The sequence below is a fragment of the Molossus molossus genome, unplaced genomic scaffold, assembly GCF_014108415.1.
Source record: "Molossus molossus isolate mMolMol1 unplaced genomic scaffold, mMolMol1.p scaffold_m16_p_6, whole genome shotgun sequence".
NCBI lineage: Eukaryota > Metazoa > Chordata > Mammalia > Chiroptera > Molossidae > Molossus > Molossus molossus.
In genome coordinates this window covers 20,172,117-20,189,896 of record NW_023425399.1, presented here as the reverse complement: position 1 = coordinate 20,189,896, position 17,780 = coordinate 20,172,117, and the positions used below count along the sequence as shown (strand labels likewise).

The following is a 17,780-nucleotide window of genomic DNA, read 5'->3' as shown; positions in this document are numbered from 1 at the left end:
GCCTCTGACAATGCCAGTTGTGTTTTAGCCTTGTTTCTCCCTCATGATAGTTTATAAGCTGCTCGGAGCGGATTTGATTTTGAATTAAATAAAGACTAGTGGGCACTTGAGCAGGTTTGTCACTCTGGCTGCTATGAAGGAATCCCAAAGGGGACTTTCACGCAGCTTGTTTCCTATACTCTGCCACCACCCGAGGCCAAGAAAGCAGAGCCTACATGGCTACACTCAAGCCTCAGCAGTGTGCTAATGAATGAGTTTGTTTATTTGTGAGCTGGCACGATGACCCTTTCCTGGGGCTGTGCACATGGCTATCTCCACCTGGTTTCCTAAACTCCCTCCCCACGAAGCCTAACCTTTATGTGGGGAGCACTGGGGCCACAGGGACAGTCTGTGGGCAAACAGACAAGTGGGGTTGAGGCACTTCCTGAAGCCATCTCACCTGACAGTGAGCCTTCTCCAAGAGCTACAACTGGCCTGAGGCCTGCCTGTCAAATCCACTATAAAGAACAAGCCTCTGGGTAGCAGGTACCAGTGTTCATAGGTTATGCAATGTTAGTAAAATGATGCTGCATAGGCCTTTGGTTTGGGTAAAAAAACTACACGTGTGAGTGTTTGAACAGAGCGACTCTGGCTGCCGGAGGGGGAAAAAGGATGTGTACATGGCCAGGGCTAACCATATATAGCAGGTCTGGAGCTGCTGGAATCCAGCATGAGCTCGAAAGCCCTACAGCTACTTCAAAACTGCAGTGGTGGTTTTAAAGAGCCCTCTTGCAAAGGCTGGGAGTACCTGCAAGGGCAGTTCTCTGGTTGGACTGAGACTGTTTTCCTACCCATTCCCACCTCCACACTTTACTTCTCTTCTTTCCCAAAGGCTTCTTCCCCTAGGCTTATAAAAACATTTCAGTGTTTCCCCACCTTAAAATAAAAAAATAAAAAAATGCTCCCCCCATCCTGTTTCTCCCTCTAAATGATCATCCTCTCATATTTCTTTCTCACTTAGAACATCTTAAAAAATCCTTTATAATTACTTCTTCCCCTCTTAATAACTCCTTAAGACCCATGTTCTCTGGCTCTAGCCCCCAGGGACCAAGGTAACTGCTTTCCTTGACCATCCCCAGGAGGTTCCCTTCACCCTGTGCTCTGCAAGATCTGTATGTCTGCTGAATGCACTTATCACCCTATACTATTTCAGGTTTACTTGTTGCCTCACCCAGGACATAGACAATAAGTGACAAAAAACACAGTTCTATGTAGTTGATGGTCAGTGCTATGCTGTTCTTATTCAGAGGAAGAAACCCCCGTCGTCCCCATGACCACCAAAAGGGACCCTGCAGCAGGAAGCAAAGTGTTGAAGAAGCAGCAGTTCACATAGCTTTGGATCTGAGTCTTGGATCCCTCATCACTAATAAATAGGACTGAGACAAATCCCTTAAATTTTCCCAAATTATCTCTCCATTTGTAAAATGGAGGCTTGGACTAGATCTGTGGTTTTTAAACTGTTTTCTGAGTTTCCATGGGGATATGTAAGGGTCCCTTATCGGTGGGTATGTTGTAAAGACCTGAAGTGAGCAGATCATTCCCACTTCTTTAACCCAAGTAGCAATTCTTCTGTCCACTGGTTGAGCATCGACCCAGGCACCAAAATGTCACCAGTTTAATTTCCGGTCAGGGCACATGCCCAGGTTATGGGCCAAATCCCCAGTGGGGGACATGTAGGAGGCAGCCAATCGATGTTCTTTTCTCTTTCATCGATGTTTCTATCTGTCCCTCTCCCTTCCTCTCTCTCTCTCAAATCAATAAAGAAAAAAATTTTTTTTGCTGGTAAAAGGGTTGAAAACCACTAGGTCCTTCTGCCTAGAACGCCTTTTCATCCAATTCTAGTCATCATTTAGGTGTCAGTTTAAAAGTAATCTCTTCAGTGAAGCCCCCCCCCAAAATGACTCACACCCTCCAACTAAATTATGTACCCCTCTACGTCCACAGAGCCCTATCAGTTCCTCTCAGAGAACCTATCTCAGTTGTATTTCAATAATGATTTGTTTATTGTCTCTTCCAAACTCTAAGGCCTGTTGAGGACAAGGAACAAATTGGCTGTATACAGTAGGTTCAATTACAGGATAAATGCTATAATTTTATGGATTTATGTTTAATAATAAACAGGTGCCCGGCTGGTGTGGCTCAGTGGATTAAGCAACATCCCACAGACTGAGAAGTCCCAGTTCAGGTCATGGCTTAATCCCCAGTAGGGGCCATACAAGAGGCAGCCGATGGATGTTTCCCTCTCACATCAATGTTTCTATCTCTCTCTCCCAAAAAAATCAATAAAAACATATTTTTTAAAAAGAATAAGCAGTTACTTAACTAAGTATTAATATTAATTATTATATTAATAAATAATTATTTAATTACTAATGAGGAAGACAACTTAATACTTTGGGCTAGCCTTAACCCCACACTTAAAATGTCCTCTCCACCATGGACTAACTAGTTCTTTCACCAAGTTCTCTGACTTCTCTAAGTTTCTGACCCCTCATATGTAAAACAGAAATAAAGTAGTTGTAAAAATGTGAGATAATATATGTGAATAAATATAAGGTAATATATATAAAAAACCTAGTAGTTATTATGTTTATGATACATTGACTTTAAAATAATTTTTAAAAATACAAAATGCATTTTACTCCCTCTCCATTCCATCTCCACTACTGGCATATTCTAATTTTATTTGTCCCATTGCATTTTCTAAAATTAATCTGTGAATTTAGAAGGTACTAGTGTTCAATGACAAACTTTAATAAGGGAGTCTCTACAAATCTATTAACATTTTATAATGTCAACATAAATTCCAACATATACACCCCACCACCCAGAGAAACTCAAGCAGGGCAGAGCTTGGCCACTCTCACCTGATCAGCAGGCATGGCCAGGGCCTTTCCAAGTGCCAGAGGAGCCAAGTCAGATCTGAGGCCATTGATTATTTTATAAACATTTACTGATGAAAACTAAGAGTTAAGAGATAGGACTGAGGAGAAGAAATAGCTCATTTACACATCTTTCTTAAAAAATAATAATTTCATCATCCACAAAGAAGATTGATATATACATGATAAAATATATAAAAATAGCCCTGGCCGGTTTGGCTCAGCGGTTAGAGCGTCAGCCTGCGGTACGGAGAGACCCGGGTTCGGTTCCCGCTAAGGGCACGTACTTCGGTTGCAGTTTGTCCCCGGCCCTGGTTGGTCGTGCGGGTGGCAGCCACTCGATGTGTCCCTTTCACGTCGATGTTTCTCTCTCTCTCTCTCTCCCCCTCCCACTCTATCTGTACAAAAGGTGGAAAAATGTCCTCAGGTGAGGATAAAAAAAAAATATATATATATATATATATATATAAAAATATTATGTGAGGAGTGCTAGAACAGAGGTACCCAAAATACTAAGGGAACACAAAAGAGGACTAATTGCCTTCGGAGGGAAGAAAAGGCTTCAAACAGAAGATGATAAGAGCTGCATAATGAATAAAAAATAGGATTTGTCAGGTGAAGAGAAAGAAGGCCTTCTAGGTAGAAGAAATCTTTGTGCATAAGACTTGATATTTCTATTATATAGTTTTGCTTTTACTTGCAGAGGAAGTAGTAGTGGTAATGGCACCTAGAATAGTACCAGATGAGACTAGTAAAGGAGTGGTATATTTGATGGGATAGGAATATCATGCTAAGAAACATACATTATCCTGAGAACAATGGAGAATATTAAGGATTGTATGTGTGTGTGTATATATATACTGATCCAATTTGCATTGAGAAGTATTAATTAATATTAAATATTATTAGTGTTCATTGGCACAGGGAGAGGGAGGTTGCAGGCCACAGACCAGTTTTCTGGTACTATTGCTCATAACCTAGTAAATCAACTGAATGGATGACATCTTGAATTTTTCTTTAAAATGAATTCAAATGGAATAGAAAATATCAGAAATTATCTGACATTGATAAGTTTTACAAAACTATTGTATCAAATACACAGGTGTGTTCTGGGTCACAAAGTAAAATGCATTTGTTATTATGGGTCCTGGTTAAAAAAAAGTTTGAGTTGGTGACTGGTGACTAACCAGATGAAGGGAGTGAGGGAAAAGTAAGGAGGACTCCCAGGTTTCTGGTGTGAGCACTTGAATAATGCCACTGACCAAGACAGGGAACAAAGGAGAAGGCCCGCTTTTATCAAGTCCTTGGGGTGCTGGATAGCCCAGACAGCACCCTCTCTCAGCACGTTTCAGAAGCTACAGTCAACACTAATCCTGTTCTGCAAAGACAAAGGACACACAGTCATTGCAGCTGCAAGTTCACATGAATACACAACTGATAAGGGCCCTCTGGAGGAGTCCAAGTCCTAAATCCCAATACACAGAAAAACTTGGGAACTAGAGAAAGCAGACAGGATAAGGGAAAGATCAACACCTCCTCCAGGGAATTAACAGGATGTGAGAAATCCTGCCCCCATTCTAAGAGCCAACAGGGAGCCATCACCCTTGGGAACCCAAGCAAGCTTTCTGGAAAGTCCACTGCCAGCATATTCTGTTTATTAGGTGGTTTGGGGTGTTTGGGGGGCGGGGTGTTCTTGCTACTTTAATGACTGTTTTCTAAGTCTCACCACCTCTCTCCCTCATACTACCACCTACAGGAGGTATTTCAATCCCTATACATCTCTAGCAAGTCCACTGAGTCCTGTTATATTGCTTTTGGCTATCCTTTGTTTACTCTCCTTAGAGCTTCAGGCTAACAGAAAAGGGTTAGAAGAACACAGCTTCTCCACAGATGGGGTGGATCCATTACTCCTCCTACCACCCCTATCCCATAGAAGAGAGAGTTCCTCATGTCTTCTTGGAGGATCACAGTACAAATGAGTCCCAAACTACCTTTCTGGTGACCCTTCCCACTACATTCCTCCACCACTTCAGACAACTGGCTGCCCTTAAAAACTCCCTGTTCGCCCTGGCCGGTTTGGCTCATTGGTTGGAGCGTTGGCCTGCGGTGCAGAGAGAGCCGGGTTCGGTTCCCGCTAAGGGCACGTACCTCGGTTGCAGTTTGTCCCCGGCCCTGGTTGGTCGTGAGGGTGGCAGCCACTCGATGTGTCCCTTCACATCGATGTTTCTCTCTCTCTCTCTCTTCCTCTCTCTCCCTCCCGCTCTATCTGAACAAAAAATGGGAAAATGTCCTCGAGTGAGGATAAAAAAACAAAACAAAACTCCCTGTTCTTTTTTCTTTTTTTTTTAATCCTCCCACTCCCCATTCTTTTATTATGGTAAAATATATGGAACATAAATTTTGCCATTTTAAGGGTACAATTTAGTGGCATTAATTACATCAACAATGTTATGCAACCATCACCACTATCTATTTTTAAAACTTATCACACCAAATAATTCCTTAACCATTAAGCAGTAACTTCTACCCTGGCCAGTTTGGTTCAGCGGATCAGTGGTTCTCAACCTTCCTGATGCCGCGATCCTTTAATACAGTTCCTCTCGTTGTGGTGACCCCCAACCATAAAATTATTTTTGTTGCTACTTCATAACTGTAATTTTGCTACTGTTATGTCTTAGGTGACCCCTGTGAAAGGGTCATTCGGCTCCCAAAGGGGTCATGACCCACAGGTTGAGAACCGCTGGATTAGAGCATCGGCCTGCGGACCAGGGAGTCCTGGGTTCGGTTCCTGCTAAGGGCACGTACCTCGGTTGTGGTTCGTCCCCAGCCCCAGTTGGGGTCATGCAGGTGGCAACCGATCCATGTGTCTCTCTCACATCAATGTTTCTCTCTCTCTCTCTCTCTCTCTCCCTCCCCCTCCCACTCTGTTTGAAGATTAAAAAAAAAAAAAGTAAAAATACCCTCGGGTAAGAATTAAAAAAAAAAGGCAGTAACTCCCAATTCCTATCTCCTCTCAACCCTGATAACCTCTAAACTACTTTGTCTCTACGAATTTGCTTATTCTAGGTACTTCATGTAAGTAGAATGATACAATATTTGTCTTTTTATGTCTGGCTTATTTCACTTTACATGTTCTTGTCTATGATCTATGTTTTGCTCCTGATATCCCCTCAACCTAAAATGCTGCCTTTTCTCTGACAGAAATTCTTCTCATCCTTCATGGTGCATCTCAAATGTCACCTCTAACATAGAGCCACTCTTTATCCAACACTCCCCCCACCACCAAATCTGGATTCAGTCACAGGTCCTTGTGCTTCCATAGTATCTGCTGGTGCCTTGGGCACATCGCTTTTTTCATTGTCATCCATTACAGGCAATTGTACTTTACATCAGTTTTTCACTAGACTTAAGTTTCCTGAAGGTGCACACCACGGCATATCCTTCTCTCCAATGCCCCACAATCCTTAACAAACAGTAGGTCCTCAGAGTTTGCTGGTTCAAACTGAAAAGGTACTGACTTGTTCCACCAAAGCCTGCAGATCATTAGAACTAAGGGAGGTAGGGTGGAGGGGAGATCAAGGGGAGATTTGAAGCAGTAGGCCTCCCTCCTCCCACTTAACTGGTGGTGGTACTCCCCACTGCTCTGAGAAATTAAACCAACCTCAGCAAGGAAGACTCAGCAGACATGTTTGGAGATGGTGGTCAACTTGAAAGAACTGCAAGTAGTTTCAAGGTTCTCCCAGCTGCTATTAGTCAGGTATTGACCTTGGGATGTGGTCACAGGGATTATATATTTTATTTTGCCATCCACTCCCTCTAACATTCTGATACCTTTAACTATATGGGCAATAAAGAGCCTTTCATACAGCCTCTGAATATTATCTTTGAGCTCCTCTGGGAACAGCCTAGCCTCTCAACCCTCCCACCTTTCCAGTGAGTAATTCCACAGTGCCGGCTCTGCAGTCCTCCCCTCTTAAAAAAGTAGTTTTTCTCTCAGTATACCCAGCTTCCCTCCCTGAAGCTTTTCCTAACCTTCACCATTCAGACAGAGGTTATTTGCCTTCTTAGCTGCCTGACTCAAAGACATGGCACATTTCAAAGAAACAAGTAGAACTAGTAAAGGTTTTGATAGTTGTGGCTTCCTCCATGAGATCATAAGCACTACTTACTCAGATTTATTATAGAATTTAGCCATTCTGATTTACAGCTGACCATTGTACATGTCTTATCTCCCTCACTAGACTAAGTTTCTTAGAACTATTGCTACTTTCCAGCACACTACCCAGGACATAGTGTGCACTCAATAAACTACCAGCTCAGGGGGGAAAAAATTACATAAAATGAACTGCCACCTTAGGTCCCTTAGCCAATCTCAGTGACTGAGTTCAGAAGAAGAAATATTTCAGAGGTGATCAAAACCAAAAGTCTTTATATAGTAGTCAGTCCTGTGATGCAAAGCTCAGCTGAAGGCAGTCTCAAACAAGGGTCCTTTTGACAGGGCAACCATTCCCCACGTTCCTCAGATACTCACTATGGTCAAAGTAGTAAACTTAGTTCTCCAGAATTTACTTTCCCAAGACCTGGCAGTTCAATAAATACATTCCCCAGCCCCCACTTCAATGTCTCTCCTATATCCTTCTGACCTTTAATACTGTGTAACATTAGATGAAAAATTAATTTTTTTTGGCTACTTATTTTGCAGCTGAAGAAAAAATATACTGTTTAAGGTGTTAAATATTTTTACATGCAACAAACCTGGCATGAATCTAACCTGTATGCACATTTTAGAGGTACAGGCGTAAATGTCAGTACTATAATTTGTTATAGGTTTCTGATGACCAGCAATGAAAATGACCACGGATTCTCACAATTCAAACCACTTTTACGTAAATGTGAACTTTCCTAAAACAGCCAAGGGAGAGAACTTTCCATCCAAGCTCACAGAGTCTCTTAGAGATACTGATAGAATTGTTCACTGGATTAGGTGTTCTTTGAGAAAATGCTACAAATATTAGCTTTTTTCTGGGACTATACTTTGACCTTTAATAAAAATGTACTTTAAGACACCAGTTATTAAAATGAAAGGAATAGTTTTTAATGCCTGAACAACTGCCATTTCATATAATTAGCCCTGATGAAGGCTATACGTTACAAGTCAGCAGTGTTTAAAAAAAAAATACATTTGGTGACTTCACTTAAATTGCTCACTTACCAGACATGAAGAAGAGTTATAAGAAACCATGAATTGAATGTATCAGGCATCTGACATCCTAGAAAATAACAATAAAGTATAAATATTATGGGTTCAGAGGAAAAATATTGACTACATTTTAAATACCGATTGGTATTTGTTCAACTAAAATATATGGCAGTTACAGTGCTTTCTGATTATACTATCAGAGTGGCCCAGGGGAACCGCAAGAGCAACGAATGCAGTGAGACAACCAGCCTTCTAGTTCCACCTGTTTTCACCCTACAGTGCAGCCTTGGACAAACCAATTCTCTCCTCAGGGCCTCAGTTTTCTCACTTTGTATAATGTGGCCTAGATGATCTCGATGGTTCCTTCCAAATTCCACGTACTTCTATCATTTTCCCTTCCTGTTCTCAAATTCTTCTGGAAAATTAGGCAGACACCACCTTGCCTACTCTTCTTAAGTATAGGCTTTTTTCACTTGAGTCCCACTGAGAAGTCTAAGTTCTTCTAGTCTCCTTTCCTTAAGGTGACCCAGTGTGCTACTGAATGATTCATCCAAAATAAATAACCAGGAGAAAGAAGTAGGTAGGGTATAGGGAGCTGTAGCTGAATGAGAAAGTAGACCATTTCTAACAAAAGGCTATTCATCACCTCCAGGAATGACAAAACTGGGCAGGACTTCTCCTTGGTTTAAGATACCAAAAATCAAGTGCTTAGGCATCCAACCCTCTCAATTCTCATATCTCTAAGAAATGCCTCTGGCTGAATGAGGGGTCCCCACTGAATGTACTCTCCTTATTACAAGACAGGGAGAAAAGCTGAAGCAAGAAGAAGAAAAAAGAGAATAAGTGGGTAGAATCTGTCCCATGGAGCAATGACTCAAGAAATAAGTGGTATCTCCTGCCTTTCAGAAAACAATGAAGTGCACAATGTACTAAATTGTAACAAATAGGGGCTATCAGGAGAGAAAACACAGAGCAGGAACCCTGTGAGGTATACTTATACACCAATAATAATAAAGAGCTATAATTCATTGCAAACTTAATATGTGCCAGACATTATAATAGGTACTTTACATGCATTGGCTCAATGAGTCCTCTCAACAATCCTATGAAGTGAGTATTGATATTATTCCTATTTGACAGGTGAAAAAAACTGACTCTTAGAGAGAGCAGGACAATTGTCCAAGGTCACAACTATGAAATGAGACATGTGGGATCAAATTCAGATCTGCTTGATTCCAGACACTGTGGTCTTAATTGCCAACTGCCTCTCTAATACTAATGTTAGAAACTAACACTCACGAAGGGCCCATATCACATGCCAGGTCCACTTCTGGTAATATCAGTACCTTATCTTACTTAATCCTCACTTTAACCCTGAAGGGAGGCATTATAATCTTTATTCTAGAGATGAGGAAATAAACTCAAAAACACTAAGTAACTTGAGGGCAGCCACAATATTAACAAGCTAGTGGCTGGGTTGGGGTTTACGTCCAGGTCTGTCACAAAGTGACACCAAAGTATTCTGGTGAGTTTACTGGGAGGTGCCCAGCAGCTGTCAAGTGGACTTCCTCTTGGAGCCCAGCAGGAGGGAGGTGAAGGCTGGCCTGGCTGACCATTCAGCTATTAAGACACATGCCATCTGAAAGTGGGCCAACTACCCTCCACCTAGAACAAGAATAGCCATGAGAAACTCTCAAGCCCGGATCTGAAGTTGGGTCTTTTTTGGATACTAGAACAAAACATTAAAAAGAAAAGTTTTCTTGGAAGTCTGTCTTTCAATCTGGAAAATGAAATTTGGCTGCTTCTAAAGGACAATCTGTTCAATTGCTACCTCTACATCAAAGCTCCTCAGCAGCCTCCAGGAGCTTTTCCAATTTTCTCAGAGAGGGAATCAGCTCTTGGGCTGGAAAGCACAGACAGACAGACAGGCCAGCAGCTGGACTTGGGTCACAATTTTCCTTTCTGGGGGTCGGCTCAGGGCTGAGGATGGGAAAAGAGCTGGCATGTTGACTCCCTGTACCCACTGGGGTCAAAACAGAAACCCACAGTGCACAGCCCTTAAAAACAAGACCACTGAATGTCTGTGAGCAACACAAAAACACAGCAGATTCTTTAGCTCAATGAAATGAGTTTAAACACTTCAAAGTTAAAACCTGCTGTACAGTTTTTTGCCATGCTCATACTCAGCTTCAACAAACACTCAGTGCTTTATTTTCTGAGACTAGGTATTTCTTCTTTGACACCAAGTTGGATAAAATTAAATCATTCATTACAGTTATAAGGCAGCAGTATTACTATAGCTGTTTGTTTAATGTAGACTCTGGGGTCAAATTGCCTGATTCAAAACCATAAGTACCTCTCACTCGCTACATGACTCTGAATCAAGATGCTTAGCTTCTCAGTGCCTCAGTTTTCTTCCCTATAAAAATGGGGAGAACAGCCCTGGCCGGTTTGGCTCAGCGGTTAAAGCGTCCGCCTGTGGTCCGGAGAGACCCGGGTTTGGTTCCCGCTAAGGGCACGTACCTCGGTTGCAGTTTGTCCCCGGCCCTGGTTGGTTGTGCGGGTGGCAGCCACTCGATGTATCCCTTTCACATCGATGTTTCCCTCTCTCTCTCTCTCTTCCTCTCTCTCCCTCCCACTCTGTCTGTACAAAAAATGGAAAAATGTCCTCAGATGAGGATAAAAAGAAAAAAGAAAAAAAAAAAGGGGGGAGAACAAAAGAACCTACCTTTTAGAATTTTTATGAGGATTAAATAGGCCTGTAAAATGTTTAGCAAAATGGTTAGTATTTAATAGGTATTCAATAAATATTCAGCATTGTTGTTTTTCAGTGAGTTATTTGAACATTAGGGGTTAAATTATCTTTGAAAAAACTCACTAATTATTTAAGGCTGTGTCAATAAAATGATGAACTTCAATCACTGACTCATTCATTAAGAAGCCTCCTCTCAAAGAATCATCTTTTTTTTTTTTTTTTTTTATCCTCATCCGAGGACATTTTTGTATTTTTTGTACAGACAGAGTGGGAGGGAGAGAGAGGAAGAGAGAGAGAGGGAAACATCGATGTGAAAGGGACACATCGAGTGGCTGCCACCCGCACGACCAACCAGGGCCGGGGACAAACTGCAACCGAGGTACATGCCCTTAGCGGGAACCGAACCCGGGTCTCTCCGGACCGCAGGTGGACGCTCTAACCGCTGAGCCAAACCGGCCAGGGCTCAAAGAATCATCTTTTAAGGCTTAACAACAAAACAGTCTACAGACAGCAGTATGGAAGTAGATATAAACTTTAATGATTGGCCACTTCTGATCCAAAGTGCTCATCATAACAGAACTGATCTCCAAAAGACCAGTTAGCAAAGCACTGCCTGCTCACAGAGGGTGCGCTCATTATGCGTAACAGTGGGCTGCTGAGATATCTCACCAGTCAGAATCCCCATTATCTAGCTCTCAGGATCAAGATCTTTGAACACTTTGGCTCTGAGATGACAAAGTCTATTCTGGCATCTTATGGGGACCTGTCTAACAGGCTCAAGTACACTGCAAGTAAATTTATTTTTATACAATCCTTACAAAATAGCCCTGGCCTCATTTTTGTTGGAGGATGACACTGATTAGCTACCTGAAGCTCTCTAACCTTTTAAAAAAAATGTTAAACTCCTGTCTGGCCTACTCTTTAGACTCTAAGATGCAAAAAAAGTCAGTCTCATTATTTTATAGATTTTCTTTATCTGCCTCCAAATGGTACTTTTCAGACTGGTTCCCTTTTTAACTCATAGCCACCATTTGGAATCACTTCAGTTTGATTTTAAAATTTAATCTATCCACAAATGACCAAGATGGACCACAATGAAGCATAATACAAATGAACACTCTATGGTTCTAAAAGGCAATTCTCAAAATTGAGTCTTAGAAAATCAGAAGTAAGAGTGGTGTCACTGAAAAATGTACTGCCTCTCTGGTTAAATACTTCAATGGAGAAAGGTAAAACAAAGCTCACTGAGATGTATACACTTTAATATATATAAACCTCAATTTACTATAGTAATAGAACATCTCAGAAGCAGTTCTCATTTAAGTATAATAAAATACAAAAATATAGATTTGCAGTTTCATTCATTCACAAACAATACATTAAGTTAGAGTGGGAAAATTCCTGGATTTTAAACCAGATAACATAGGGTCAAGGCTTGACTAAGCAATTTTAGGCAAGTCACTTAGCCTCTTTAAAGTGTCAACTGTTTCTGAAAACAAAAATGAAAATAAGAATGTAAGTCCTTCCTCTCCCACAAGGTCTTTTTAACTCCTAAATGAAAAAATATAAAAGTATACCATGTAATTGTAAATTATTAGTACATATGGTAATAATTTTTATAAACGTTTATTTTATAAGTAGTTTATAACAGATTATAAGTTGAAACTTAAATATGGCTCATTATTCAATACTACAATATTAACTCAAGACTCTTCAACAATGAGGACGGGCTAAGACAAAGATAGTAAACAGCATTTCAAAATAATCATAATAAATTTTTGAGTTATGTATTGAATCAAATATTAAATAGATGTCTGAGAATGAAGTTTTTTTTAATCTTCCCCCAAGGATACTTTGTCCATTAATTTTTTTTCAGAGAGTGGGAGGGAAGAAGGGAGAAAAGGAGAGAGAAAGACTGAAGTAAGAGAGACACACTGATTGGTTGCCTTCCTAACATCCCCAGTTGGACTGGGATCAAACCTACAACCTACATATGTGCCCTTGACCAGATTTCAAACCCGAGACTCTTCGGTCCTTGGGCCGATGCTCTAACCACTGAGCAAAACTGGCCAGGGCTAAGGATAGAATGTCAGCCCAAGGACAAAGGGTTGAGGGTATGATTCCCAGTCAAGGGCACATACCTGGGTTCTAGGTTTGATTCCGACCCAACTGGGGCTGTTCAGGAGGCAACCAATCGATGTATCTCTCTCACTTCAATATCTCTCTCTCTCTCCCCCCTACCCTTCCTTTCTACTCTATCTAAAAATCAATGGAAAAATATCCTCAGGTGAGGACTAACAAACAAACAAACAAAAACTTAAGCACATGGCTTCAAGAATACTTAAGAAAAATCAGCTTCCAATATTAATAGTTTCTTCATCACACAAAGATATTTTTTACTCTCAGATTAATTTTTCCTAAAATGAGAAACTGTTAGAGATTAAAAAGAAGCATGAAAGTTTTCTTTCTTTACTATGAATAAATAAGAAATGGAAGGTGGATACTAAATCAGGATGACAAGTTAGCATGATATTTTAAATTTATAATATAATATCAATCATCTAAAATAGTAAAAATAAAAAAAACTTGCATTTGTTTTTTAAAAAACAAAATAGTTATTAAATAATCAAGACTGCACCTAGCTTTCTTTACTGTTAATGTAATTATATATAAATATTTGCTGTCCGTGAAAAATACTAACTATATATAGTTAGGTGTTTGCTGCTCTGAGGATAATGGCTGTTACCATAGACAAGCCTAGTACACATATCCTTGCAAAACCTGTGGAACTAGAAATGGCTTAAACTTTCCCAATGATTTTACTTGTACCTACTTTAATTAATTTTGCTTATAGCTACAACAGTTTTTAACATCAAAATGAATACTCTATGCAATCAAAGGCTAATGGTGGTCAAAGCCAGTTAAAACCCTTTTGGAAAGCAATTTATCAATGGGATATAAATAATAAAATAATACGTGCCTTGTTACCAAATAGTACTTTAACAGAAAGAAAAAAAATTATAAGGCACATTCCATTATTAACTAAAAGGATTAAAAACTAGAAATAAAAGATGACCAATTGGCAAAAAGTTCACATCAAAATGCTAAGTGCCCTGGCCGGTTTGGCTCAGCGGTTAGAGTGTCGGCCTGTGGTCCAGAGAGACCCGGGTTCAGTTCCCTCTAAGAGTGCGTACCTCGGTTGCAGTTTATTCCCAACCCAGGTTGGGTCGTACAGGTGGCAACCACTCGATGTGTCCCTTTCACGTCGATGTTTCTCTCTCTCTCTCCCTCCCACTCTATCTGAACAAAAAATGAAAAAATGTCCTTGGGTGAGGATAAAAAAAAAAGCTAAGTAAAACATCCAGAATGTAAAACAGGTCTGTTTTATGTAACATTTTATGAATATTCTTATGTAAAAAAAGATGCATGTGTGGACAAGGGGACGATAATGTCAAAGTGCCAGACCAGTGATTTTTTTTTTTTTTTTTTTTTTTTTTTTTTTTTTATCCTCACCCGAGGATATTTTTCCATTTTTTGTACAGATAGAGTGGGAGGGAGAGAGAGGAAGAGAGAGAGAGAGAGAGAAACATCGATGTGAAAGGGACACATCGAGTGGCTGCCACCCGCACGACCAACCAGGGCTGGGGACAAACTGCAACCGAGGTACGTGCCCTTAGCGGGAACCGAACCCGGGTCTCTCGGGACCGCAGGCCGACGCTCTAACCGCTGAGCCAAACCGGCCAGGGCAGACCAGTGATTTTTAACCAGTATGTCACAGCCAGCACACTTGTGTGCCGAAAGAATTTTTGAAACATACAGTACCTATTTATTTATTTATTTTATTTTATTTTTTATTTTTTTAGTACCTGACTATTTAGTCAGGGGCACTGACCTCTTTTCCCTTAGATTGTCAAATAACAAAATGACAACAGCCAACAAAATAGTCACCTGGTGTGAATTAATCAAAATTATACCAATTTCAGCTCTAGCAGGTATGGCTCAACGGTTAGAGCATCGGCTCACACATCAAAAGGTCCTGGGTTCAATTCTTGGTCAACGGCACGTACTTGGGTTTCAGAGGCTGCATGTTTAATCCAAGCCCCAGCTGGGGCATGTGCAGGAAGCAACCAATCAATGTGCATACATGTATGTTTCTCTCTCTCTCCCCCTCCCTCCCTTCCATTCTCTAAAAATCAATGGGAAAAATATACTCCAGTGAGGATTAACAACAACAAAATACCTATTTCTTTTGTCAGATGGGCAAAAATATATTTTTGGTGTGCTGCAGAATTTTAATAATTACTTTATGTGTGTTATGAGATGAAAAAGGTTGAAAATTGCTGTATTAGAAACATTTTTAGATTTTTTTCCAAACTTGTTAAAGTGTCTATTTATAGGGCTCTTCTGATCTTTGTTTATTCTATTAAAAGAGAAAAATTAGCAGCTTTCATTACACATGTTGTGAAGGAAAAATGATTTCACTAGTGACTTAAAAAAAATCTATCCCCTATTAAGACACAGTCATAAAAATAAAAAGTAGATTCATTTTCCTTTTCAGAACTATCAAAAACAGTAACTTACTTAGAAAGAATTCCTCGAAGTCAGTTTTCTTCACACAGCTAGTATACATTCGTAGGGCTGCAATCTTAATCTTCTAGACAAAGAAAACAAAACCAAACTCAAGATATGACCAAGTGGATTTTCTATTGCCATTAGATATAGGTTATAGAACCTTACATTTCTTTAACTAGAAGGAAGGATACAAACCTGTCTCTAGGCAATTTAATAGCTAAACAAACAGATACTTCTTTCTACTCTTGAAACTACTCATTCATACAGCTTTCACACAAGTTTCACATTTCAGGACTTTAGAATGAAAATGTCAAAAAGGTTTTTTCAATATTTGAATAAAATCTCTCCTGTAAATCAAGCTCATTTCACCACATGTAGGCCTCTAAACTACTGTTCAACATCAGCCACATTAGCTCTTTTTAATATGAAACCCTTTATACTAAAAATTATCCAGTTATCTGACCAAAATCTATTAAACAAACAAACAAGCAAAAGCCTTAATTCTTCAATCTTTTTCCTCAGAGGCAAAACTATGAGTCTTTTTTTTTCCTTTGGAAGAGAGGTCATTTTTTTTCTATATTTCCCTATTTTTATAGTTAGCTGATTAACAGAAGACTGTGTTTATAAATAAGAGCTTCTAATGAGTATAAAATACAGGAGGACTGACCTTTTACTATTTTGCAAAGCACTAAGAAGTTTCTTTAAATTTTGAGCTGACTGGTGGTTTTAACTTATTCACTGAGATATATACCTAAGATTTGTATATTTATTATATGTACATTATGCCTTAATAAAAATAATTTTAAAAATTCTTTCAAGAGTTAAATTGTAGGTCTATAGATCAGCTCAGTACTAACTAAACAGATACTTCTAGGGACTTTCAAAATATTTCCTTAAGGATACAATTAAATAAACTAGCATATCAACAATAGTTATAGACATTTATTTATTCTTAATATGACAGAGAAAATTATAAACGCAAATATGCACAGACTAAAAAAAAATATGCACAGACTGAGAGTGACATAACAACTAAATAAAAACCTACCTAGATTTTTAGTAGAGGTTATGTTACTATTAAGGTTCTAAGTCACTAAGATCTATTATAAACAATACTATATAATTTTCATAGTTCTCTATACTCTTTAGAGTCAAAGCAACAGTCTTTGATGGGCAGAAATACACATAAAAAATTAAGGTAGCATTATGTCTCTGATTGTAATTAAGATTTTTTTATTTGCTAATTTGAGGCCTGTCATGATTTCAAGGCTTTTAGTCTGAAGCTCATATAGGGGGAAAGAGAAGAGAATATGTGAACAAGCAGAAATCAATATACCTACATAAGGAGTAAATCAGCACTGGAAGCCCACGATTAAACAAAACCCATGGTAAAACACTAGAAAAAAAAGAGCAAATTAAACCTAAAAGCAAGCAGAAAAAAAGATGTAATAAAGACTAAGAGTAGAAATCAATAAAATTGAAAACAGAAATATAAAAAATCAAAGCCAAGGCTGGTTCTTAAAATATCAGTAAAACTGATAAAACTTTAGTCAGACTTCTAAAGAAAAAACAAAGAAGATACAAATTACCAACATCAGGGATCAGAGGGAATATCACAAATCCTAAAAATATTAATAAGATAATAAGAAAATATTAGGAAAAAGTTTAGATCATACATTTGATTACCCACATGAAATGGACAAATCCCTTGAAAGATACAAACTACCAAAGCTCACTAGAATAAAAAAAAATAACATGAGTAATCCTATATCTATTAAAGAAATTGGCTTTGTGGTAAAACCCTTCCCACAAAGAAAACTCGAGGCTCAATGGCATCACTATAGGATTCTACCAAACATCTAAAGAAATGATACTAAATTCACACAAACTCTTCCAGAAAACAAGAGGAAAGAACACTTCCCAGAGGTCACTCTACGAGTCTAACACTACTCTGATAGCAAAACCAAACCCACAGCGTTCATGAATGTAGATACAAAAATCCTTAACAAAATATCAACAAATCGAATCTATGAATAAAAAGGACAATATAGCCCTGGCCAGTCTGACTCAGCAGTTAGGGCGTCGGCCTACGGACCAGAGTCCCCGGTTTGGTTCCCGCTCAGGGCACATACCTCGATTGGGGTTTGTCCCTGACCCCTGTTGGGGTCATGTGGGTGGCAACCAATTGATGTGTCTCTCTCATGTTGATGTTTCTCTCTCTCTCTTCCTCCCTCTCTCCCTCCTGCTCTATCTGCAGATAAATGCAAAAATGTCCTCCAGTGAGGATAAAAAAAAAAAGGACAATATATCATGATCAAGTGGGATTTATTCC

At 39.4% G+C, this 17,780-nt stretch overlaps 1 protein-coding gene across 6 annotated transcripts in view; it reads right to left on the bottom strand.

Moving 5' to 3' along the window:
* LOC118618860 (ubiquinol-cytochrome-c reductase complex assembly factor 1) overlaps positions 1 to 17,780 on the bottom strand; it is a 118,898-nt gene that overhangs the window by 63,933 nt on the left and 37,185 nt on the right. For all 6 annotated transcript variants that reach the window (XM_036245400.1, XM_036245398.1, XM_036245401.1 and 3 more), the window contains 2 exons: positions 15,458 to 15,530; positions 8,134 to 8,191 (listed from right to left, as the gene is read on the bottom strand). In XM_036245400.1, coding sequence (XP_036101293.1) covers positions 8,134 to 8,191; positions 15,458 to 15,530 — 131 coding nt within the window. The remainder of the gene's footprint in view (positions 1 to 8,133; positions 8,192 to 15,457; positions 15,531 to 17,780) is intronic.